The sequence below is a fragment of the Perca fluviatilis genome, chromosome 23 (genome assembly GCF_010015445.1).
Source record: "Perca fluviatilis chromosome 23, GENO_Pfluv_1.0, whole genome shotgun sequence".
Classification (NCBI taxonomy): domain Eukaryota; kingdom Metazoa; phylum Chordata; class Actinopteri; order Perciformes; family Percidae; genus Perca; species Perca fluviatilis.
The window spans coordinates 23,712,670-23,737,432 of record NC_053134.1 but is presented as its reverse complement, the minus strand read 5'-3'; the positions used below and the strand labels follow the sequence as shown (position 1 = coordinate 23,737,432).

At 44.8% G+C, this 24,763-nt stretch overlaps 1 protein-coding gene across 1 annotated transcript in view; it reads left to right on the top strand.

The window, feature by feature from the left end:
* The window catches only part of sbf1 (SET binding factor 1), a 91,008-nt gene extending 71,914 nt beyond the window's left edge, over positions 1-19,094 (top strand). The window contains 18 exon segments of the mRNA XM_039791559.1: positions 1,070-1,206; positions 1,837-2,044; positions 2,189-2,385; positions 3,255-3,392; positions 3,511-3,606; positions 4,372-4,446; positions 4,986-5,051; positions 5,054-5,157; positions 7,839-8,015; positions 8,175-8,276; positions 8,359-8,544; positions 11,769-11,895; positions 12,030-12,160; positions 13,277-13,621; positions 15,850-16,055; positions 16,623-16,710; positions 16,794-16,925; positions 17,751-19,094. Of these exon segments, the coding sequence (XP_039647493.1) occupies positions 1,070-1,206; positions 1,837-2,044; positions 2,189-2,385; positions 3,255-3,392; positions 3,511-3,606; positions 4,372-4,446; positions 4,986-5,051; positions 5,054-5,157; positions 7,839-8,015; positions 8,175-8,276; positions 8,359-8,544; positions 11,769-11,895; positions 12,030-12,160; positions 13,277-13,621; positions 15,850-16,055; positions 16,623-16,710; positions 16,794-16,925; positions 17,751-17,849 (2,614 nt within the window). The 3' untranslated portion in view covers positions 17,850-19,094.
* Positions 19,095-24,763: the final 5,669 nt, after the last annotated feature.

Here is a 24,763-nt window from a genome sequence, read left to right as displayed (position 1 = left end):
GTCACCTCTGTCACGCGCGAGTGTGAAAACATGCTCTCAGGTCTGCAGGGAGTGAGTGCAAAGTAGCTTTTTTTTTTAATTCCCGACTGGCTGCATCTAGTCACATTTATCTCTGAGCTTTGGCGCCGTATCATCCACATGATACTTTTCAGTTTAATCAGTTTAAACTGCAGGAGGAGAACCGATTGGAGCTCTCAGAGCAACAACATGGAAGCAAGGTACTACATTGTGTATTATCTTACTAGCCAATTGCTGGTAAAATATGCAAGTGGCAGGTGGATTTGCTTCACTCACAAGACAAAAAAAAACAATGGTAATCTATTGACTAGCTGGTAAAATTTGGCTTGTGGATGAAAAAAGTAAATTTTGTGCATGGAAGACTTTCATGAGTATCATGCATTGAGAAAAGATTGCTTTAATCTTCCTCTGCTCGTTCCCTTTTATAATTATTATTTGAGCCAGAGTGACCTTATGAGTAATCTTCCGTTATGTAGCCTCAGATGTGCGTTACTTTTCTATATTATATAATGCCCTGGTTTTGATTTAATGTGTTCATCTAATACATTTTAGTTTCCTGTCTGTGTTCTCTTTATTTGTGTTCGCTTTAGTTTCGGCAACCAACTCTCAGTCCCCTCCCAACCCCCTGACCACACTCCCACTTTCTTTCCTGGAGAATGAAAGGAGCGCGAGAGAAGCCTTTGAATAATTCATCAGAGGAAAATGTGGCAGCCGTTTTATGGGCCCTGTTGTTTCCATCCTCCATTCAGACCCATTACTTCAGACTGTTGCCGTGTGGCATGCTAAACCAGTGGCACACTCAGTTTATTGTCAGCTGGGGTTTGACACTGCTTTCAAATCTAAGTGTGTGTGTGTGTGTGTGTGTGTGTGTGTGTGTGTGGTTGTGTTGGTGTGGTGTTGTTGTGTGTGTTGTTGTTGTGTGTGCGTGTGGTGGGGCGATGCGCGCATGCATGCGCTAAAAGACCCAACAGGAAGTGGATGCCGAGTGACTCTGAATGGGATATACTGTTGAACCAGGACAGTGATGTTCAACTTTCTCTTTCTTTCTCAGGACACTCTCCAAAAACCTGGTGAAGAGTGCCAAGAGGACCATCGGCCGGCAGTATGTGACCAAGAAGAAGTATTCCCCCCCCACCTGGGAAAACCGGAGCAGCTTCCAGTCAGAGCTGGATGAGGATGAAATTTCAGGTAATCACTGTCAAATGCTCTTTTCAGGCCTCCTTAGAAAGTGTGTTAATTCTCTGTGTCTGGTGTCACTATGTCATTTTTAGGCATGCTAATTTAGAGGTTTTTTTTTCTGACCGATAGCCGGCCCTCGTTAACCGATCGCTAACCGTAAACCAACAAGCAGGCAACGGAGTCCCAGTTCACCCATCCAGGAGGCTCAAACATACTTTCCGCTGATAGCGGCGGACTTGTAGCGGTCGTGCAGCCACAATGTTCCGTGCATTGTCGTGTACACATGCAGCCACTTTCCTGGAACGGCGTGTATGCCTGACATGCTCTGTGTGTAGGACCGCTGGTCCTCATCAATATAGTGGCATGTGTCTGTGAGCACCGTCCAGCAGAGGGCCAGCAAGTTAACTAGTAGTTAAGAAATAGATTGTATAGCCTGTTTTATTTATAATTTTTTTTAATAATTGTTTTTAACGGATTGTATTAATCGGTCAAAATTCTTATTGTTGGTTAACTGTTAACATCCCTAGTCATTTTAAACACAAATGACATTTCCTTAAGGTTCCCAGCTCAGCTGTAGACAACTGCCACGGGTGTATGAGCTGTTGTTAATGCCGTGAGTTGTCCCGTGTGCCTTCACAGTTTCAGAGGAAGTGGACCAGAGCTCCCTCACCCTCTCCTCCACCATGCGCTCATCCGACAGACAGACCATGAGCAACGTCGTGGAGCGCGCCTGTTGCCGCGACTACCAGCGCCTCGGTCTGGGCACGCTCAGTAACAGCCTGACGCGTTCGAAAAACGAGCCTTTCAGGATTTCCACCGTCAACCGCATGTACACCGTCTGCAGGAGGTGAGAGAGCACTGGAAGACAGCAGGCACGATGAGGGGTTAGAGGATGGACTCATGTATAGACACAATCTCTTCAGTGCTTTATACAATGTGTGTGTGTGTGTGTGTGTGTGTGTGTGTGTGTGTGTGTGTGTGTGTGTCACAGCTACCCCGGCCTGCTGATTGTGCCTCAGAGCATCCCAGACACGACAATACAGAGAATCTGCCGCTGCTACCGGCAGAATCGCTTCCCCGTCGTTTGCTGGAGGAATTCCCGAACCAAGGCCGTCCTGCTGCGATCTGCAGGCCTCCACGCAAAGGGGGTGGTGGGCTTCTTCAAGTCCCCTAATGCCCCTGCTTCAGGTAAAAGACTGTTCTATCTATTTTAGGCCCCACGTTGATCGTCATCAACATTGAATTGATATTACCAGGGAATGTTGCTGGTTATTTTTTGGGGAATGCCCTGCTTTATACATATGTCCACTCATTTCCTCACCAGTCGTTAAATGTTAGCTGCCTAGATAAACACTCGGAGCTCCTCCAGCGGAGGAGTGACCTTGTAGGAAGGAGGACAGGGGTCACAGGTTAAGAGGCAAGATGCATTTTTTGTCAAGCCCAATGAATGAGCCATTTAAAATACTTTATTGATCCCGGGGGGGGGGAATTCAGTTCATTACAGGACACACTGCAATCCTTTTTGCAGCTTGTATGCTAACAATAAAGAAGAGTTACCTGATGCATAAAGGTTTGTTCTAGGGCTGGGTATCTCCACCGATTTCCTGAATCAATTCTGTTTCATAAGGTCCCGGTTTGATTCAGTATTGATGCGATTATGGACATTTCAGTTACAGTACCAATTTATCTTTGATATGAAATATATTTTGGGAGAACTAATGCTGTATATTGTACAAGGAACCCTCTGACCTAGCGGATTATTCAAAATTTGACTGTTAAGAATTGACCCCAAAGCAGTAACATTAATTTACACACTACAGCAGTCAATACAAGAAAATGAAAAATGCAACTCTACAGGCTTTCCAGTCAGTGAGTTATGAGTTGTACAAAAACACATTTTTACAAGTGATTTCCACAGTTCAGAGGGTGTGACGCAGAGACGGTATACCCTATTATGAAGCGATGTCGGATCATCCAAATGAAGATTGATTAGAATCAGAAAATAGATTTGATTTTATTTTTTTCTGGTTTGTTGATGTGTCGTCTGTTGTGTGCAGGGCCCTCCCAGGCCGACTCCACCAGTCTGGAGCAGGAGAAGTACCTCCAGGCCATCATCAGCTCCATGCCTTCTTACAGCGAGAGCAGCGGCAGGAACACACTCAGCGGCTTCACCTCCACACACATGAGCACCTCCGGTGGGTGGACACACACACACACACACACACACACACACACACACACACACACACACACTGACATGACACATGACTGGGACTGTGGTCTCACTCAGCTGACGCTGCCTCCTGTCCACAGACTCCTCAGACAAGCTGAGGCAGCCCAAGATCGGTGCTCTGATGAAGCAGGTGATGGGCACCAGGGAGGATGTTCCCGGGACGTTCAGCAGAGGAGGTGAGACATGTCTGTGTGTCCCGACGGGGCTCCTGTAGTTTCTCTGTCAGTCTCTCGCAGTCCTGGTTTCAAAACAAAGTGTTTGCATTGTGTTTCAAGTCTTAAATTTGTTACTGAAACTGGGACTGGACCTGGAGGATGATGTATGAGTTAGTGCATCTTTAGGTTGTGTCGGTCTGTCTATCTGTGAGTGTGTCAGGGTTCCCTCGGGGTCCTAAAAGTATTAAAAAGTCTTAAATTTAATATTCCAAAAAATAAGGCCTTAAAAGTATTTAATTTGGTTTACAAAGGTCTCACTTTTTTTTTTCTTGTCTTTTCGTAGAATTAAATAAATGCCGGAATGTCACATAAATGTCTCATAAATATTTTGTGTGGGAAACGTTTAAATTTCCTTGATTTCGTATATTTTTTGTTTCACAGCACAAGAGCTTTAAATGTGACAAATATTTTATTCCTTTTATCTTATTAGAGTACAAACACGCTTAACAAAAATGCTTTATTAAATTCAGGCAATGATACTTGGTAAATACTTCTTTTCTTGGGCTTACAATCCACACTGATTTTCCATTTAAATGGCCGTGAAGTTGGCATTAAATTTCATCCTAGGTGGTATAAAAAAGGTCTTTAAAAAATCTTAAATTTAACTTGAAGAATCCTGGGGGTACCCTGGTGTGTGAGGGAGGGAGGGAGGGAGTGAGTGAGTGAAACCATCCTCCATTGTGTGGCGTTGTTGGTTAACTAGCCATCTCTGTCGTTTGGCCTCAGCTCTGGGTCAAAGGGCGAAAGTCATCTCCCTCTCTCAGCCCAAAGTGTCTGGCAAGGCCAGGAACCCTTCTAGAGGTACAGTAGGCCCCCCCCGCCCCCTCCACTCCTGTCTAACCAATCAGATCTCTCTTTAACAGTAGCGTCAGTGTGTTTGCCGTGGTTCCTGTCTCTGTTGGTATTGCTTGTGTTCATCAGAGAGCGGCTGCGAGTGCATGCCGTGGCTGCAGCTTTGCTGTCTGACGTCTTGTCTGTTGTTTCTGTTTGATTCTTTTCTCTGTTCAATGTCAGCAGCCAATCAGTCGACACCTTTTGATCGTAACGTAGCTGTCACTGAGCTAGATGTAACAAACTGGGCTTGGTACTTTTCAATCATTTCTGCCTTGTGTACCAGCATGGCTATTAGTAGCTGTGGACGTCATACTATACACATCCGTGTGTTTTAAAGGATCATTCCAGTTTATTACAACTTATGAATAGACTTATAATAAACCGGAATGATCCTTTAATGGCTGTTGAACATGGAAAGAGGCTTCCACATACGTTTTGAGGATTCCTGTTTTCATATCATGATTCCTTTAAAGGCAACTTTGTGTGTGTGTGTGTCTTTATCGCAGGTAAATGGGGCAGTATCCGGGGCAGCGGGCGTCTAAGTGCCTACAACCCAGACGTGGGGACGCGCCTGGCGGGAAGGAGTCCCCGCAGTCCAACGGAGGGCCGGGCGAGGCGCTGTTTCTCCGCCAGCAGAAGGCCTACCTCTACATCATTGGAGACAAGGCCCAGCTCAAGGTAACAACTGACGCACTGATTAACGTCAAGTTTAAAGTGTCAACTGGGATTAAGGGCTGGACAAAGATAAAAGGTTAGCAAAGAGGAGAAAGGGAAGCAGACGAAAAAGAAGAGGGGAGCGTATGAATTAGAGCTGCGACGGTTAGTCGTTCGACAGACTGTTAGCTCACTTTACATCGTCTTTGCCATCTATTTTTCCCATCTCGCTTTTCCCTCACGCAGCCGCTACGCTAATGTCCGACACCAGTCGCGGTCGCTCTCCTCTCTTGCTTCACCAATCACACGCTTTTTTTGTTAGCACCTATAGCACATTGCGCATCACCACAAGCCTGTTAACATAGATGCTTCAATGAATAAAGAAAATAAATACTGGCCATTTAAAGTGATGGTTCGAGTAATTCACCCTAGGGTCCTTTGCACCATGACCTCGAACAGTTAACACCTCACTAGCTTTCACCTGGGTCTAACATTGGGAGAGTTAGCTAGAGGTTAGCGTTATCGCGCTGAATAAGCTTAGGGCGAGGATCCATCGTTTGTATCTCGGACCCCACTAATTATCCCGCAAATGATACCAAACGTCTACATTAGTACCCAAATAGGTTATGCACTCATAAAACGATGGATTGTAAAGTTTGTAGTACACCAGAAGTTTATGAACACTTCCCTTTTCTTTCGCTTCTGCTGCTGCTGCTGCTGCCCTGCGTAGTTAGACGAGTTTAGGCGCCGACAAATTACACCCCCCCAAAGAGATGCAACAAAAATATGTATTAATTTAATGATTAAATAAGGTAATGTCTCCAAACTTACCTCATTTATTACTTGTCTCCTGCTAGTTATACTACAGCACTTACTTTAAAAAAAAAGTTAAATTAATAAATATTTTTGTTGCATCTCTTTTCGGTGTTGTAATTTGTAGACGGCCCTAAGCACTCGTCTTACTGCAGCAACAACAACAGCAGAGAGCAGAAGCCAGCAGGCAAGTGTTATTTACATAAACTTCTGGTGTACTTACAAACTCTCCAATCCATCGTTTTATGAGTGCATAACCTATTTGTACTACTTGTAGACGTTTGGTATCATTTCGGGCATTATTAGTGGGGTCATTTACGAGATACAAACGTGGGTCCATTAGCCCCGCGCTAAGCTATTCAGCTGATAACGCTACTCTACGCTAACTCTCCCAATGTTAGACCCGGGTGAAAACAGCTTCTGGGGGGGTGTTTGGCTCGAGGTCATGGTGCAAAGGACCCTAGGGTGAAATTACTCCGAACCATCACTTTAAGTACAGTAGGCTACCAAAAATAGGGACATAACATATTGAACTAAATATGGCCCTGATACAGGCTCTATCTGAACTCCTTCAACATGTCTTTACATAATTAAAACATGTCAATCAACGCAGCTGCAGCTACAGCTTCAGTCTCTAGAGAAATGGAGTTTGTCAATTGCCAATTTAAGTACAGTATCAAAAACAGAATGATTTCTTAGCACACTCTTTAACTGCTTGCCTTTTTATAGAATTAACATTCAACTGGCCATTCAAGTAGGTTACCAAAAATAGAAGTTTAACGCATTGTGCTGAATATGGCCCTGAGCATGGCTCTAAATAAGCTAGTTGAAATGTCTTTCGGACCTCTTGCCTTGTACGGCTGCATCATGTTGCATTTTGTGGTGACGTTTGAGGTGCTGGTAAAGTCTTGTGGTGTTACTTTGCGGTGCTGCAACGAGGGCAAAGCATGCCTTGCAAATCCCATCAGACTGACCCTCGTCGTCTTGCTTGAATCCAGAATACTTCCACACCACCGAATGCGAGCCTGAGTGGTTGGCCGATTCTCGTCACTAGTACCTGGGTTTTCATCAACGTCCATTTGGTTTATTTCCGAACTTCCGCGCTCGCTCGACAAGTGAAACACGTGACTAAAAGGCGCTTTGTCATTGGCTGAGGGTGAAGACCTGAACTGTGTGAGAGCTGTCCTACCAAAATAAAGGCCGAAAATGCCCCCCAAAAGAATAAAAAAAATTTTAATCAGTAATTTAATAATTAAATTATGAACTAGGTGAATCGAGATCGCGATTTTATAACAATTTATCGTGCAGGCCTAGTGTTGAATCTACGTTCTGCCTTCTGAATTATCCTATGTATGGTCGTGACTATCACAAGGGTAGAGGGGTTCACAGCATGCAGACTTTAAGAAGAGGCTCTGTACTGTGTTTTGTGACTTTATTTATTTATTATTACACCCATTATTACTGTATTGTTCTTATTTATTGTTCTATTTATGTAATTTGTACTGTTGAGCAAAGCAAAAATGTCTATTTTGAAAAGATATTTGTTATTTAATTTTGTAAAATAAGTTATTTAAATAAGTTATTATGTATTTCTTCTTATGTTCGTTTAACTTTGTGTGTTTAAGTTGAGATAATCAAGCAGGTAGACTCATGATACCGTTATATCACAGTATTGTAAATCACAGTATCTTTGGGTTTTGGACTGACAAAACAAGACATTTAAAGGCACCACCTTGGACTTTGAGAAACGGGGATGTATATCTTACTATTTTATAGACCAAACGATGAATAAGAAAATGATCTGCAGATAAATCAGCGCTGAAATGAATCGTTGGGTGATGATTGTTCTGTGAAATGACGTGGTTGTTGTTGGACGGTTTCGTTGTGTTCAGGGAGGGAAGCAGGACTCGTTCCAGCAGTGGGAGGTGGTTCCCATCGAGGTGTGCGACGTGCGGCAGGTGAAGAACAGCTTCAAGAAGCTGATGAAGGCCTGCGTGCCCAGCTCCTCCACCACTGACCCCAACATGAGCTTCCTGCGCTGCCTGGAGGAGTCGGAGTGGATGGCTCTGGTTGGTGCTCCCTGCTGAGACGCCGCACATTTACTGCTCATTCTGTCAACTTCAGTGTTTTTACTGACCCTGTGTGTGTGTGTGTGTGTGTGTGTGTGTGTGTGTGTGTGTGTGTGTGTGTGTGTGTGTGCGTGTGTGCGTGCGTGTGTGTGCGCGCAGCTACACCGAGTGCTGCAGGTGTCTGTGCTGGTGGTGGAGCTTCTGGACACGGGCTCGTCGGTCATGGTCAGCCTGGAGGACGGCTGGGACGTCACCACACAGGTTTGTGGTCGACACCCTTTACCCGACTTCCACTTCCTTCCTGAGAAGTGTTCTCTGAGTGTGGCGTGCTGTGTGTGTGCAGGTGGTGTCCCTGGTGCAGCTGCTGTCTGATCCATACTACCGGACCTTTGACGGCTTCCGGCTGCTGGTGGAGAAGGAATGGCTGTCGTTTGGCCACAGATTCAGCCACCGTGGAGCGCAGACGCTGGGCAGCCAGAACAGCGGCTTCACCCCCGTCTTCCTGCAGTTCCTCGACTGTGTACACCAGGTGGGTCTGCAGTGCTGCGTGTGAGCTTTCTGGCTGAGTATGCAGTGGCCGGAAGAGGGGAAAGTTGTTTTTTAACCCCTTCTTAAGCAAGTCATCTGGCAGAGATTTACCAGCGAGTAAACGCAGACCTCTCGTTGCTGCCGCCATTCATCTGCCTGTACGGCAGTACAGAAAATCTGCAAACTTTCTATTAGGCTTACTTGACACTAATAGAAGAGTGTTTTTCAGGATACCAAAATGTTCCACTTAACTTTGATGAAGTGAAAATAGACAGTGAGAGGGTCAAAGTTTAAGAGGAAAACACAGACCAAACACTCAAACAAGTTCAGGACTATTTTATTTGCTTTGTCCATTATTTTTACAGTCTATGGTTTAGGGCCATAACTAATAAATTCCTACACTAATTATGACAACATTTCACACAGCTGTCTAACAGGATAAAATTATGATAAAAGATAACATCTTATTTCCAAACGGTCAAAGGTCAACTTCATTCTTACCTGGCGTCTCTCATGCACCGGATGTCGGGCTTTATCCCAGCCGGTAAGCCAGACTAGTCGGGTACTGAGTTAGTGACACTAATCTTGAAACTGCGGTGATTGTATAGATCTCCTGTCATGCGGGGTTGAAGATGTGCGTGTGAAGCATTCACGGTTAAAAATGTGTAGCTTCTCTGCAGCAATATCCATATTTGAAGCCTTGTCTGCTGTCTGTTCCTGCTGATGTTGAGCTTCAGGTGATTGTCGTCGCAGCATGTGATGAAGCTCTCCATCTCTCCTCTGTATAGTATCTATGTGAAGACAGCATGTTTCTCAATGGAAATTATTCACTGGAATCTTACATGCCAAATATAACTTAAATTTTTCCGAAAAATACACAATTGCTTCAAAGTCTTCACTACATACTGTATATTATAAGAGTATGGACATACAGTACATGATGTAAACTTGACTGGTTGGTGAAGCCATTCCACTGCGAGGTGGTAACTCACAGGGTTTCTGCAGGTTTCATCAAGTCAAATTGAAGACCTTATTAAAGACCATTATGAATGAAATTTAAAGATAAAAAAAAAAAGAACGTCAGATGTCAGAGTCCGGAAACAATGTCTGCAACAATTCCCCGATTTCCTCATTCGGATTATAGGACTGGTGTCTAGTCAGCGCGTGGAGCACCCCAAGCACCTCCGCTCTTAGTGTTGGCTCTGATCCCAAAGTGACACGGAGGGGGCTTACATGACTTGCGGTGCTGCTGTGTGGGTCTGGCCACAGTGTGGAGGTATTGCTGGGGCCAGGTACTTGGCAGAACTGGCTGATGGCTGTCGTTTGCTGGGGACCCTTCACAGCAGTTAGATGTTTCTCACTTATTGCATGAGACTCCAGCGCCAGTACACCCAACGTTCCCAGTTTAATTGCTTCCTTGCATAAGAAACAGTAGGCTTGAAATGCGTTGTTAGCAACTTGCTTCTACCAATCATACTACATTTTTTTCAAGCCAACTATCGCTAAACTTGCACTTCCCCATAGCTGAAGAATGTCTGTGGTACAACCCGAAAGAGACTCGCGCCAATAACACGAAAGCTGATTGGCTATAATATAAGTTGCATGTTTGTCTCATTTGTAGTGGTAATACAGCAAATTATATTTGGACTAGTAGCGAAAGAAAGAACTACAACACCACAGAGTCAAAGAAATCATTCTAAAGCGCTGCGGGAGCATTTCAATGAGCATTAGAGGTAGCCTTACATGGACGTAGGAAAATGAAGACCTGTAAGGACAGTATCTTCAGTGCTTTCATTACTGCGATGCAGATGATGTTTTTGCACCTATAAGAACACATGAAGATCAGAATGAGACTAATAATACCAGTAGGTTTATTATTTAAATAATACAGCACAGAAACACTTTGATACCTCAGTCAAGGCGCGATGAATTTGCATTTGACGGAATAATTGCAAAGTGAGCTAAAATAACACTACAACAGCTGAGACTAGAAGCAGTGTATAATGCTATGTGTTAAATGAAGGCCCACCTCTTGCCTTACTTATATTTATAATGCTCTCTGTGTGTGTGTTTACCTGTACGCATGACTTTATTTCCTGTTTTGCTGATTAGTGACGTGGGTTCTACCCTCTTATCTACACGCAGGAAGTGTAAACTAAATATTCTGCTGTCAGACACATCAGATGAGCATGTTGTGGTCGCTTCCGCTGTCTGTTCAGTCTCTGTGCTGGATAAAAATAGCACTTTTGCAAAGAATAGGGCAAGGAACACTATGTTTAAAAAAAAAAAAAGAAAAAAAGCACACACCAACAAACTGTGCCATTTCTTCTGCTATCCAGCACATGTTGAATGCAACCCAAAATGTACGACTGCACAAGATTGTATGTGTGAACATAGTCTCGCATTGCCAGACCTATCTCCACAGCGCTGTGGAGTAAGGTCTGGCTACACCACACATACATACATTCCAGGATAGAAGAAAAAAACCGCTCTGGGTTGTTTTCATTTCTTTAAACCAATCACTATCGCTCTAAGCCGAACGCAGCAACGGCAGCTCTGCAAAATGGTCTCGGGAAGGAACTTCTTTGGTGGAACATTTGCACCCCGCAAAAGAAAACGTCACATTTGAATTTTAAATGAAGCTAACTATTCACGCACTATGAGCTATTTAAATTAGCTGGATACATGGTTAAACCTCATTTGTCCTTACATTTGTCCTTACATTTGTCCTTACATTTGTCCTTACATTTGTCCTCATTTGTATCGCTGTGTGTATTTAGTTCTGAGCAATCTTCTCATTTTGGTCCCAAAACGTCCCAGTTAGAGGGTAAATGCCGAAAAACATATTCTTTGTAAACTTTACAATCCTTCCCTGAAAGAACCAAGCAGGCCTGCCTTGTTGCACCATTCAAAAACATTTTCAAAACTTGCCATGTTTTAGCGCGCAGCTTGCTAGCTCAAAGCTTCTTGTTGTTGTTTCACAAAAAACAAAGTTTGAGGACGGCAACACACAGAGGGCAGAAGGTGATAATTGCCTGACATGGCGACGGATGTCAGGCAATAATCCTGAAAATGTACTTCCGTTGATCCAGTGTGTGATCTAATGCGAACATGCCCATATATGGAGTACCAAGGGAAGCATGTCAGCGTCCCTTTTTGAGCTACGTGTATCCGCCCCTTAAAAGTGTAACCCTGACCTGTGTTCTTCTGTCCCTGCACCCTCAGATCCACCTGCAGTTCCCCATGGAGTTTGAGTTCAGTCAGTACTACCTGAAGTTCTTGGCCTACCACTATGTGTCCAACCGCTTCCGCACCTTCCTGCTCGACTCCGACTACGAACGCATCGAGCTGGGTAAGGACATCTCCTAGTCTCAGTAATGCTAATGTTTACACTCGTCCATCTCCAGAAACTCATATAATCTCATAGATACAGTGTATGTTTACCTGACAAGCCATGTCTGTCTGTCTGTCTGTCTGTCTGTGCAGGAGTGCTGTATGAGGAGAAAGGTGAGAGGAGAAGCCCTCAGGTGTGTAAGTCTGTGTGGGACTACATCGACCGACTCAACAAGAAAACCCCCGTCTTCTACAACTACATGTTCTCTCCTGAAGACGACGAGGTGAGGCCGCTGCACTCGCACCCGACACGCTGATTCCATGTGTTCGCTTCCTGTCTACAAGACCCAACGTGAACCAGGCCCCCAGAAAGTGCGCCGGGCTTTGAAGCCAATTTGACGTAGCAGCCAAACGGTGGAATTACAACTTCCGTGTCCGTCATGTGATGCCATGGGGCCCAACAATGCTATTTCCCATAGACTGACTTAGAAAGAGACATCTGTAAATCAGTGGACACATTTTTTTCGAGTGTCAAAACCCCCCTAAAACGACTCATTTCCCTGTCAGAATTTGATCCGTTCGGTCCGATAACATTTGGAAAGTCTAGAAGAGTCGCACGATTAAATCATTCGATCAGGGCTCCTTCTCAGTCGCTGTGTTCAGGTCTTATTATCCATGACATGTACAAACACTTTGACCAGGCTCCTAGCTTTTGAGGTGAAATCAGGCCTCACAATGATCGCCAGGAAACGGCTTGTTGCTGTCTGTCACGGAGCTCTAAGATTCATTACTGGTTGTAAACTTCTCTCCCATCATTGCACTCTCTGCTCAGTTGGTCATCATTATCCATCCGTAGACTTTTGCACTGGTATAACTTCATCTACAAATCCATCCCTGGGTTGCCGTCAACATATTCATCCAGTTACATGTCCTGCAAGCACTGCAGTCACAGCCTACAGTCCCAGGCCTTCGTCACCGTCTGCGTCCCATCAGTTCGTACAGAGCTTGGCGAAAAAGGCTTTCTCTTTTTCTGCCCCCTCAAGCTGGAACACACTGCAGCGGGACCTATAATTGTCCAGCTTGGTCCCGCTAGGGGATTTAAGCTCATTTTAAGGGCACTGGGGAAAACATCTTTGGAATCTTGTTCTTGTTTTTAGTACTTTTAAGGCACTTTCGTTCAAATATTGTATGTACTATTTGGTTAAATCTTGGTAATCTGTTTGTCTGTCTGTGACTGATGTTGTGTGTAATTTCAAATCGCTAGTGACCAGCTTCAGTAAATAAAAGAATAGTCAAACGTAGCTCCTAAAATTCAGTTAATTCCGTGAACATCATAAAAGCATTGAAACAAAGGAGACTCAGCGGTTGGTCAGTTTAAAGTGAGTGATTGTGTGTTCCAGGTGCTGCGGCCATACACCTTCAACTCCAACCTGAAGGTGTGGGACTTCTACATGGAGGAGACCCTGTCGGAGGGGCCCTCCTACGACTGGGAGCTGAGGGGCCGGCAGGAGCGCGTGGCGGAGGAGACGCCGGAGAGACCCGACAGCAGCGGCCCCAAATCGCAGCGGCACATCGTGTGGCCGTGTTACGACAGCCTGAGCAAGGTAGTGCCCGACGCCATCACCAAGCTGCTGCAGGACCTGCAGAGCCTGGAGGCGGAGCTCGGCCAGACGTCGGAGAAGTGGAAGGACACGTGGGATAAAATCAAGAACGCGCAGAGGACTGAGACCAAACTGGAAAGCAAGGTGAGACCGGCGGTTTAATTCCCTCCACCCAAAAACATTGCGTTGTGTGTTTGTTGCTGCTAAACTGAAAAAGTTAGTTACTAAAGGTATAGTAACTGATGTTTAATCCAATAGACTTTTTGTCAAATTTAGCAAATATCTCCTCACGGTCAGCTAGCTCCAGGGACGCTGGGACCAAAAATCGGCCCTGGCATTTTGGCCCAGACCGGCCCACCACATAGATCACAAATACCACCCGTCCTTGCGCTCCTCTAAATATGTATACCAACTCCTCCTCCTTAAAACTACTAACGCCATGTAATGAGTAAGCAAGAATCAGTGAGAGTTGACAAATTAAATACTTTAAAAAAGTGCCATTTATTAATACAATAAAACGGGATACTCCTAGTGTTATCATCAACAGTTTGTCCACCACTCAGTTTTTGGCTCATTTTTATCAAGGGGCAAAGTGTTTTAAGGGGCATTCTGCTTACCGCAGGTTCTACCCTCACTCCCTCATCTCTGTCCCTCTCCACCTGAGTCTCCTCCTCACTGTGCATGCCACTGCCAATGACACTGACACCACCACCACCACTATCATCAGCCATGGGAGCTGATGAAGGTCCTGCTACTGCCCAAAACATGTCTGTCAATTTCTTTGACACATTTGGCAGGTTTTTTTTCTCACGCAGCTTCTCTGGCGTTTCTTCTCCATGATCTCTATCACTATTCTAGCCTGGCAGATGCACACTGAAACTGCATGCAGGTAGAAATCCCAAAGAGGGTGCTGTTTAAAGATATGATTGGGCCAGTCCAGTGCGGCCAATGAGCTATGTGTTTCATGGGCCGCGTCTGTCAGGAAAAAGAAAAAAAAGCTAGCCTATGTGATATTTTTGACTAAAGTGTTTTGGGCCAGCAGCCCAGTGTCAATTGAAAAAACAATGGACCACCGATCTAGGCCTATCACTTTTATGGGCCGGTTCATGGGCCGGACAAAACAAACAAAAAAAGTGACTGCGGTCGGCCCAAAAAGCATGTCGCCCCACCGGGAAAGTGCCCGGTATGCCAGATGGCCAGTCCGCCCTTGGCTAGCTCTCTATTTTCTGTCTGGGCTGAAAAAGAAAATCTGGTGTGAATACACAGCCCTGGTTCTGTGTAAAACGAAAACAAACAGAAAGGAGTGAACGAGTCACAAAACACTGTTCCAGCCAATCGGCAACAGGCGGTGACCGCTAAAGGTTGGGGGGGTGGGGGGAAGGTAGCATGTGAGTGGTTATCTGTCCGTAAATCTGCGGGGCGGGCCTTCTGAAGCGGTGGGGTTGTATTTGCTTAGCAGTTGAGTTCAAATATCAACACTCTGGTGCAGAATCACGTACTGCACCTTTAACTTTCTGCTGAAGTGTGGCATTCATGTGCGTTCAGAAGATTAGCTTGCGAATGCAAACAAAGCTGAAGTCTGGGATATGTTGTGCTTTGACCACACATAGGTGTCAGTCAGTAGGAAACACTGGACTCTATGGTAGGACTTTCACAAACTGGACTTAAACCACAACTTGTGGCTTTGGGCTGCAGTGTGCATAATCAAATTCTAATTCATTCATTTGTGAAACATATATTTACACATACTGTATGTGTCTTAAGCTTTTGATTATTTACAATGTTAGAAAAATGTATTTCACCCCACACAAACATTTATTTTCTCCAACTTTTTACATTAATTTCATCTTAGGGGACATAAATCAAATCAAATCATGTCACACATGTTGGGCATTATTTCTAAAGAAATAAAGAAAATGGACCCAAATTCCAGAAACAAACCCTTTGCATTGGAATGGTGTAAGGCGTTTGAGATAAACGTGTGTTGAATGACCAGTCCATCTCTTCTTGGATCCAATCAAAGATCTTAAACCAGTAACCGTGTAAACACTCAACGTTTTAAATCAGAAGTAAAGATGAAGACAGGTGGAGTTTTCCACTGACATCTTTTGGTGAGAAAGCAGAATGCAGTTAAGAACTTAAAGGACCACGTTTGCATGTTTTAGATCCAAATCCAGCCTGTTTCCAACACCACCGATCATTTTGGAAGTACACTGAAGGTTCTAGATTTCTACTTCCCAGCAAGCCATTGTCGTGTTTCAGTATGGTTTGTAGAAGACTTGCTTTGAGGTTGATATGTCACATTTCGATGCTGCTTTTACTTGTGCTTTTGAAAACATTCCCTGTGCTTCCCCCACCCCACCCCCCGGCAGCCGTCGTTCTCCAGCTCCCTGCTGATGTCGTCCAACCTGAGCCACCAGCGGCGCTCTCAGGGCGTGTACCTGCAGGAGAGCGGCGTGGGCTCCTCCATCAACCTGGCTCTGGACTGCGAGGCCAGCGCCACCTCCACCCCCGCTGCCGGGCGGCCGAGCACCAGCACGCTCTACAGCCAGTTCCAGAGCACAGAGAGCGAGAACAGGTGCGTACCCGCCCCACTGTGAAGGGTAGGAGCTGAGAAAGCAGTACAGCTGACCTCATTTGTATACATTAAATATATACTTGGTATATGGATGTTTCCACATTATGTGTCACACCGTCATTTCACCATCTTTTCACCAGTTTGGCCAGTGTGTAAATACTAGGGCTGCACAATTAATCACATTTTTATTGTTATCGCAATATGGAATAGTGCAATATCCAAATCGCAGGAGGGGGGGGGGATTATGTGTCAAACCAGTCTGAATGAAGTATTGTGGTGCTGCAGACATCCGGGCCTACAAATCGTATTCTACAGACTAAAGGAAAACATCTTTGTTATGTACAGATCCTCGCAAAAATCACACCATAATCATTTCAGTGTTTTCAATTTTTATATTTTTCAATGCATCTGAGAATGATGATGAAAAAAATGATCAGTCCCTCCAACATCGTGAATCACATCGCAATCGCAATATCAGTCAATAGCAGCCCTAGTAAATACCAGTGTCAGATAAAGCCCTAAAAAGTCAAACGTCTCTTCACTTCTGTTGTGACTTTCTCCCATCAGGAGTTTTGAAGGCATCCTGTATAAGAGAGGGGCACTGTTGAAACCATGGAAACCGCGGTGGTTTGTTCTGGACAAGACCAAACATCAGGTGAGAAATGAAACGGTGGAGCAATCATTCTATTCTATCATTTCTAGCGTCCTGTGTCTCTAATGACATGTCCCCGTCCCCAGCTGAGATACTACGAGAGCAGGCGGGACAAGGAGTGTAAAGGGGTGATAGAGCTGGCCGAAGTGGAATCGGTCATTCCAGGAACGTCTGCCATGGGAGCACCCAAAAACATCGAGGAGAAAGCCTTCTTTGATGTAAGTTGGCCGTCACTTTGTTTAAGCAGCGCTGGAGGAATGGAAATCATTATTTAAAAACTTTTGGGAATATTCACGCATTATTCCGAGACGGTTACCCCTCTTTGCTAGCATTGTAGTAGAGGATGGGATACCCGAACCGAGCCCGTCGGGACCCGTTGGGTTCGGGTCGGGCTCGGTCACATCCACGCGATAAGGCATTGAACATATTAAATTTAAAACTTATTATGTAGGTGCCGCGTGTGCGCTGATGCGCTCATCTGTTGACATCTCCGAATGCCTTCCTACAGTAGCTTAATAAAAGCTTTCCACACAAACAACCGTACATGTGTCATTAGTGTGAGAAAAAGACGAGCTTTTAACTGTGTCGGGCTCGGGTCGGGCTCGGTTACCCCTCTGTCGGACGCGGGCCGGGCTCGGACAGAAAAATGCGGCCCGATCAGCACTCTACATTGTAGTCGCACCACCAGATAAATAGAAATGAAGCTTGAATTATTGTGGCACATATAGCAGTTAAGTGTTGCCCTTTTTAATCAGCTGAATGTATCCGTCTGTTTTCTTATCTAAACCTATCTTTACAGCTATTTTCTCTCCTGATTGTTAAATCCCGTATCGGTGCCTTGCTCAAGGGGGGCTGGACTGGCACCTCTCCAGCTACCAGCCCACACTCGGTACCTTAAACACAACTGCTGCGTTGCTTAAATACAGCAAGGCGAAAGTTTCCTTCTTTGGTCACCCATGTTTTTGCTAGCACATTTGCGTAACCGACCAGCGTGTCGATGTGTGCAGATAGCTGGAACTGATTTCTCTCCCGTCCTCTTTCAGCTCAAGACGACCAAACGGGTGTACAACTTCTGTGCCCAGGACAGCCTGAACGCACAGCTGTGGATGGACAGTGTTCAGAGCTGCCTGTCGGACGCCTAGACAGGAGGCGGGACTCTCTTTTTTTTTAAGGAGCAATGCAACCAGGAACGAATGAGCGGTGCTGCGGCACCTGACGGGCACCTCTGCCAGGCCGATCCCAGCGGAGCAGGGAGGGAGGGGGAGGAGGGGCCTTTCACCACTTAAGCTCGGTTCTGTTCGCTAGTGTTGAACTAATAACCTCGCGTCACAACGTTTCAGTGTTTTTGTTATAAAAAAAAAAAGTTAAAAAATCTGGAAAAAAAAAGAAAGAAAAAAAAATGTACTGAAGAACCACTTGCTGTCGTCTCACCAAGTAGCTGCAGCCTCTCGCCCCCACCCCCCCGCCCCCCACGCAGTCTGACCACTATGTGTGCTGGATGTCTGTATGCATGAAAAAACAATGCGTATTAAAGCACATTGTTGCATTTCTGTGAGGCGTCCTGCAGCTTGGACCAGCATGAAGATCTTTCCAGACCCTCCACCGGTAAACCACAACCCCCGCTCTCCCTCCCTCCCTCTAACCCTGCTCGCCCTTTATGACACCCGGGGGAGGAGGAATGACGGAGGAGCTGCAGTCGCCCGCCGGGCCCAGCCGCCACAAACAGGACCCCCCCCCCCCCTTGTAGGACCTACAAGATGCACTGGTGCCTCTCACTGCCTGATGGAGCCCTGTCCTAGACGGAGTTTCAGAGGAACCTGAGTGGGACGCTGCAGCTGCGAGGGGAGGGCAGGGGAGGTGGGGGAGGAGGGAGGAGGGGGAGGGGGCTCCTCAAGGGTTCATGAAGGATTTCCTTTTTCTTTTTCCCCCCCAAATCTCCAATTTGTATCCGAAAGAGATCAATGCTCGTCGCCTGTCCTCAGCAGGCGAGGGCGACGATGGTGACGATATACTGTGAAAGCCATGGATCAGGCGCAGCGATCAAACCAGGAGAGCCGGGCGCAGATCGGAGTCGGTCAGGTATTGAGTGTGTCGGTGAACTTTCACTGAGAGTGTTTACAAAGTAGACAAAACTTCCCCTCACTAAGCTAAACTCTGCTCTTCACCTGTGTGTGTGTGTGTGTGTGTGTGTGTGTGTGTGTGTGTGTGTGTGTGTGTGTGTGTGTGTGTGTGTGTGTGTGTGTGTGTGTGTGTTTGTGTTTGGTGTTTTATAAATCCGTACAACCACTATTAACATTCAGATTTTTTTTTTTTAAGGGATGCTGAAGGAAAAAGGAGGGATTTATTTTGTAGTGATATCTTTAAAAAAAAAAAAAAAAAAAAAAAAAGAAAAAACATCTATAGAAGGAGACCTGGAAGGTAGGAGAGATTAAGAGGAGGGATACTAATGAACAGAGTGATATTATGGGATGCCACGGAGAGACTACAGTTTTTACAGATGGACATTGACTCGCCACAGTGCTCCTCAAGTGTCGGAAAGGAGAAGTCCAAATATGTTTCCACCTAGGTCTTATTGTCTAAATTAACACAACCTCTCTTGTTAGCTGGAGTTGCCATTTTGTGACTCTGGCAAACAGTCATTACAACAAGTATTAGGCCGGCTGTACACTGGCTGCGTGGCGTGAACGTGGCGTTTCTGTTGCGTGTCAGTTGTGTGGCGGCTGCGTGGCGTTTTCTATGTCTTTGCACACCAGAAAGGTGTCTGACGCGGCGCTGCTGCTGCTAGCCTTGTCTGGACACATGGATGTTTCCCATTGATAAAATGAAATACCATGTTAAACATAAATATATACTGATCTGATTACAGCAAAGACGACGTCGGCAGTATTGACGGCAAAATAGACTACAGAATATTTCATTCTGTATTGACAGGTGCAATATTAGAAAATCTTACATTTTTAAATTACATTTATATCTGCATTTATGTCAAAACCTAGAGACTTTCAAACATCAAAATGTCATTTATTAAATGTATTTGTGTTCAAATGACATATAAACCTCTATTTTGCCTGGAAACGCTTCCAAGACACTTGCGTGTCGCATGAAAAATAGGAGTCGGTCCTATTTCTAGCAGGCATGAGTTTTCGGCGCGGCTCGAGCCGCAGGCAGTGTGAAGGCTCTAACCTGTTAACATGGGAGCCGAAATATAAACGGACACGCCGCGCAGCTGACCCGCTCGCGCCACGCAGCCAGTATGTAACCGGCCTTATTCTGTATCTACGAGGCAAGCAGCGTCAGCCGCCAAGACTGCCACATACATTTAAATACAGAAACCATTTCAAACGCTTGTTTCTAAAGCCGACTGAAAGGAAACACAAGCTGCGAGCTCATCTGGTCAGCAAGGGCGACCAGCTGGCTTACCCCACTAGCTGGTATGGTCGTGTGTGGTTATGGGTAATAAACAAGCAGCATGTTTCATTATATCTTCATTCGTAGGAGAATTCCCTCAACTCGTAAAGGAATCTTTGTTAAGCTGGAGTCGGGTTTCTCCACTTTCTACAAACAGAGTTGGTTAAGTGCAAATTTAGAATGACCCATTAGTCAGAAATGGCCACAACTATGGAGATAAGACTCAGGTTGAAAACTCTCAGGCTTTCCCTGTAAGGCCGGTTACACCCTGGCTGCGTGGCGTGAGCGTGGCGTTTCTGTTGCGTGTCAGCTGCGTGGCTTTTTCTGTCTTTACACACCAGAAAGGTGTCTGACGCGGCGCTGCTGCTGCTAGCCTTGTCTGGACACATGGATGTTTCCCATTGATAAAATGAAATACCATGTTAAACATAAATATATACTGATCTGATTACAGCAAAGACAACGTCGGCAGTATTGACGGCAAAATAGGCGCCAGAATATTTCCTTCTGTATTGACAGGTGCAATATTAGAAAATCAAATTGTTTTTTTTAATTACATTTATATATCTGCATTTATATCAAAACCTCGAGACTTTCAAACATCAACATGTCATTTATTAATATGTATTCGTATCTAAATTCCTATTCTATTTTGTCTGGAAACGCTTCCAACACGCTTGCGTGTGGCGTGAAAAATAGGCGTCAGTTCTACTTCTAGCAGGCACACGTTTTCGCCGTGCGTGTCACGCAGGCAGTGTGGAAGCTCTAACCGGTTAACATGGGAGCCGAAATATAAACAAACACGACCACGCAGCCAGTGTGTAACCGGCCTAAGGATGCTGGGGCACGGGGGGGGCACATAGACGAGTCTACATCTGGTAGAGTTTTAGAGAAACAGTACGTTTAGCTAGAAGGTTTCAACATCAAGTCACCTTTTTGATTTTATGTCAATAGTTTGTCAGACCCCCCCCCCCTCCCTCCACCCCCTTCCCTGCCCTCCCTCTCTATTCACATCTGTCCTCCAACACACAAACCACTCTGACCCACACTTGTTAACCCAAACCCTGCTATGTAAAATAAGGTTCTACTGCTGTCTTTGTTGGACTTAAAATTTTGAAATTGTAGATTTTCTTTTTTTTTTTTTTGTGTCTAATAACTCCTTTGTATATACTACTCCAGATTTGTATGTAACGTTTATGGTAGTAATTTATTTAACTTGTCTCCTCAGTAAGAAAGTTCCTCAAGCACCACTTTATTTTTAAATTAGGAATTCAATGTGCCATTTGTTTATTTCTGTATTAATGTGACTAATGCATTTTTTTTTTTTTTTTTTTATTGTTGTACAAGTAAACCCTCTGTCTTTATTTTTTTTGTAAACACGGTTGTCCTTATGCCAAACCAACCATAAATGCAGGAGTGTAAATGGTGTGTTAGTGGGAGAGGAAGCCTCCCTCACAGCGATGGGATGTCCTGGATGGAGCTTACAGTCACAATAAATGTCCGACAATACAAAGTTGTCCTGGTGCTGGCTTCTGCTGACTGGCCTGCCGCGAGCGAAAACGGACTCGTCTTCATTAAATAGTCAGTGGCGGAGTGTCCCATTGTAACACGTCAGGCTGCCTAAATGTGCCGTACGGTCAGTCCCCATAATTAACTGAAGAATATCAGCAAGTTCTTTTTAAAATGCACGGTGTAGTCAAACGTAATAATATGATTTAATATAGTGATACGTTTTCATAAGTGTCTGGGAATATAGGGTGTTCACAAACATTAGGGTTTGAGTGCCCTCCGGTTGAACGTTTCCGTCAACGTGTGTAACCACACCCAACAGTGATGTCACAGCGTGACGTCACATCTGCAGCAAGGGGGATGTTTCCGACTTACCGTTTGATCCGAGCGACCTTCTGACATTTGATTCACTATCGTATAAGACAAACCAGCAAATATTCACATTTTAGAAGCAGAAACACAAGCATTTTTGGCTTAAAAGCTTTGCGTGCGTAACTTTTTTTTTATATTAATGAACGTCCGTTAACATTCCAGCCGTTGCCATATGAGTTGCTACAAAGCTAATTCAGACTATCAGCTCCACACAACTCTCTGTGGATTTCTCAGCATGGCTATGTTCACGGAAGGCTTGTATCATGTGGACGCTCCGACCATGTTGTTGTCATTACTTAGAATTCCTCATGGGGGGGGGGGGGCGACAGAAAACTACGCACTGTAGCTTTAAACGGTTATAATCGATTAGCGGTAGGTTCAGCTAAACAAGAGTTCCAGCTGGTGTTAAGTTGCCCTTTAAGCTCCCAGTCAGCGACTAGGAGCACGATGGGTCTGTTCCGACGGCCATCTTTTTACTAAATATTGGTCTTTTGAACGCCTGTTGCATCCCTGACAGGAGCTGCCTGATCCGAGCATGATAGAAAGTACCTAGTGGTGTCTTAACTGCCATCCATCCCACCACGCTGCTGTTTGTTTGGAGAGACTTCAGCATCCATACACCGTTTGCTGGAGGTCTGGTGGTACACAGCCAACATCATGATGATCACACATGGAGGAGTTCCAGGTGACCATGTGCATCTTAATAAGGACCCCCGAGGAACAGACTGACCAAGGTGACACAGCAGCCAGAGCCCGCCTGTGGGAAGACTCGGTGTGTTTTCGACTGCAGTCTGCATCCAGTTAGACCCCCCTCATATTTTCACTCTAGTTTACTTTTTTTTTCTTTTTTTTGGGGGGGGGGTTTTTTTTTTTTTTTTTTTTTTTTTTTTTTTTTTTTTTTTTTTTTTTTTCTTTTTTTTTTTTATTAGAAATGATTTTCTGAGCCTGGGTTATGTTGTCAATCATGTCAATATAGTTTTTAGGATCCAAATAAAAACTGTGGGTTTAAATGTTCATCTGTGTTGTAATTTCACCTCAGAATAGCATCACAATCTAGAGACCAAAAACACTTTTTTTTCCCAGGCTGTAAACCTGTTTAATTCTGCTGTAAAGTTTGGCATTTTAAAGGTCCCATGGCATGAAACTTTCACTTTTGAGGTTTAACATTAATATGCGTTCCCCCAGCCTGCCTATGGTCCCCCAGTGGCTAGAACTGGTGATAGGTGTAAACCGAGCCCTGGGTATCCTGCTCTGCCTTTGAGAAAATGAAAGCTCAGATGGGCCAATCAGGAATCTTCTCCTTATGAGGTCATAAGGAGCAAGGTTACCTCCCCTTTCTCTGCTTTGCCCACCCAGAGAATTTGGCCCACCCATGAGAGAGAGACATCATGGCTTTCAAACGAGCAAAGTGGCCACACCCCCACCCTCCACCTTGCTCCCCCCTCTCCTCAATAGCTACAGACACAGAAATGGCACATCTTAAGGAAAGCTCATTGTGGGACTGGCTCTAGTGGCTGTAGTTCTGCACCAAGGCTGAATTTCGGGAAAGAGACTTCAGATACAGTATTAGGGGACCACTAAGGTCTATATAAAAGAGACTTCAGATACAGTATTAGGGGACCACTAAGGCCTATATAAAAGAGACTATAGATACAGTATTGGGGGACCACCAAGGTCTATATAAAAGAGACTTCAGATACAGTATTGGGGGACCACCAAGGTCTATATAAAAGACTTCAGATACAGTATTGGGGGACCACTAAGGTCTATATAAAAGACTTCAGATACAGTATTAGGGGACCACAAAGGCCTATATAAAAGAGACTTCAGATACAGTATTAGGGGACCACCAAGGCCTATATAGAAGAGACTTCAGATACAGTATTAGGGGACCACTAAGGCCTATATAAAAGAGACTTCAGATACAGTATTAGGGGACCACCAAGGCCTATATAGAAGAGACTTCAGATACAGTATTAGGGGACCACTAAGGCCTATAAAAGCATCCAAAGAGCACCATGTCATGGGACCTTTAACATCGGGGTCTATGGAAATTGACTCACTTCTGGACCCACCCTCAAGCGGCCACTCGATGACCTGCAGTTTCTGGCACTTCCGCGTCTGTTTCATCCATTGCTCAGCAGGGGGGAGGTCGCCCCTTGCTGTTTACACGTCCAGCAGACGCAAAGCGACATTAGCATCCACATGGCGTCACGTTTCTGGCCACCTAAAGAATGTGCAGTACTCTCCACCATGTCCTGAGGGGAATACCTGGCTCTTCAGCTGAAACGCTCCACTATATTCACCATGTAACGGCTAACTTTGTCTGCTGTCGGTGCTGTACAATGGGTTTATCCAAATGACCCCAATGAGAGTAAGACTAAACCCAAACAGTAAAGTAATGCCAGAATCACCATTAAGGATGGATTTCTCAAGTGAGTTCCAAGTCTGTACAAGTTTATTTACTGAAAATACTGAGATATTTTGCAACCAATGAATTTAAAATAGAGATATAAAAACTAAGGGTAAGTTTGGCTAGGGGAAATCAAATAAAATATCACGATAAGTTTGACCGAATATTTCAATATGGATATTGCGGAGATATTGTAGGGTTGACTATTGAGATTTTAGATATATAATCACCAGTTTTGTGGATGACTAAGTGAAGGCAAATCATAGAACAGTCTGGGAAGTTCAGAAAATGACATCACTTTACTGTTAGCTTTCAAAACCAGAAAAAGACAGCACATATTACGATATCCAAAAT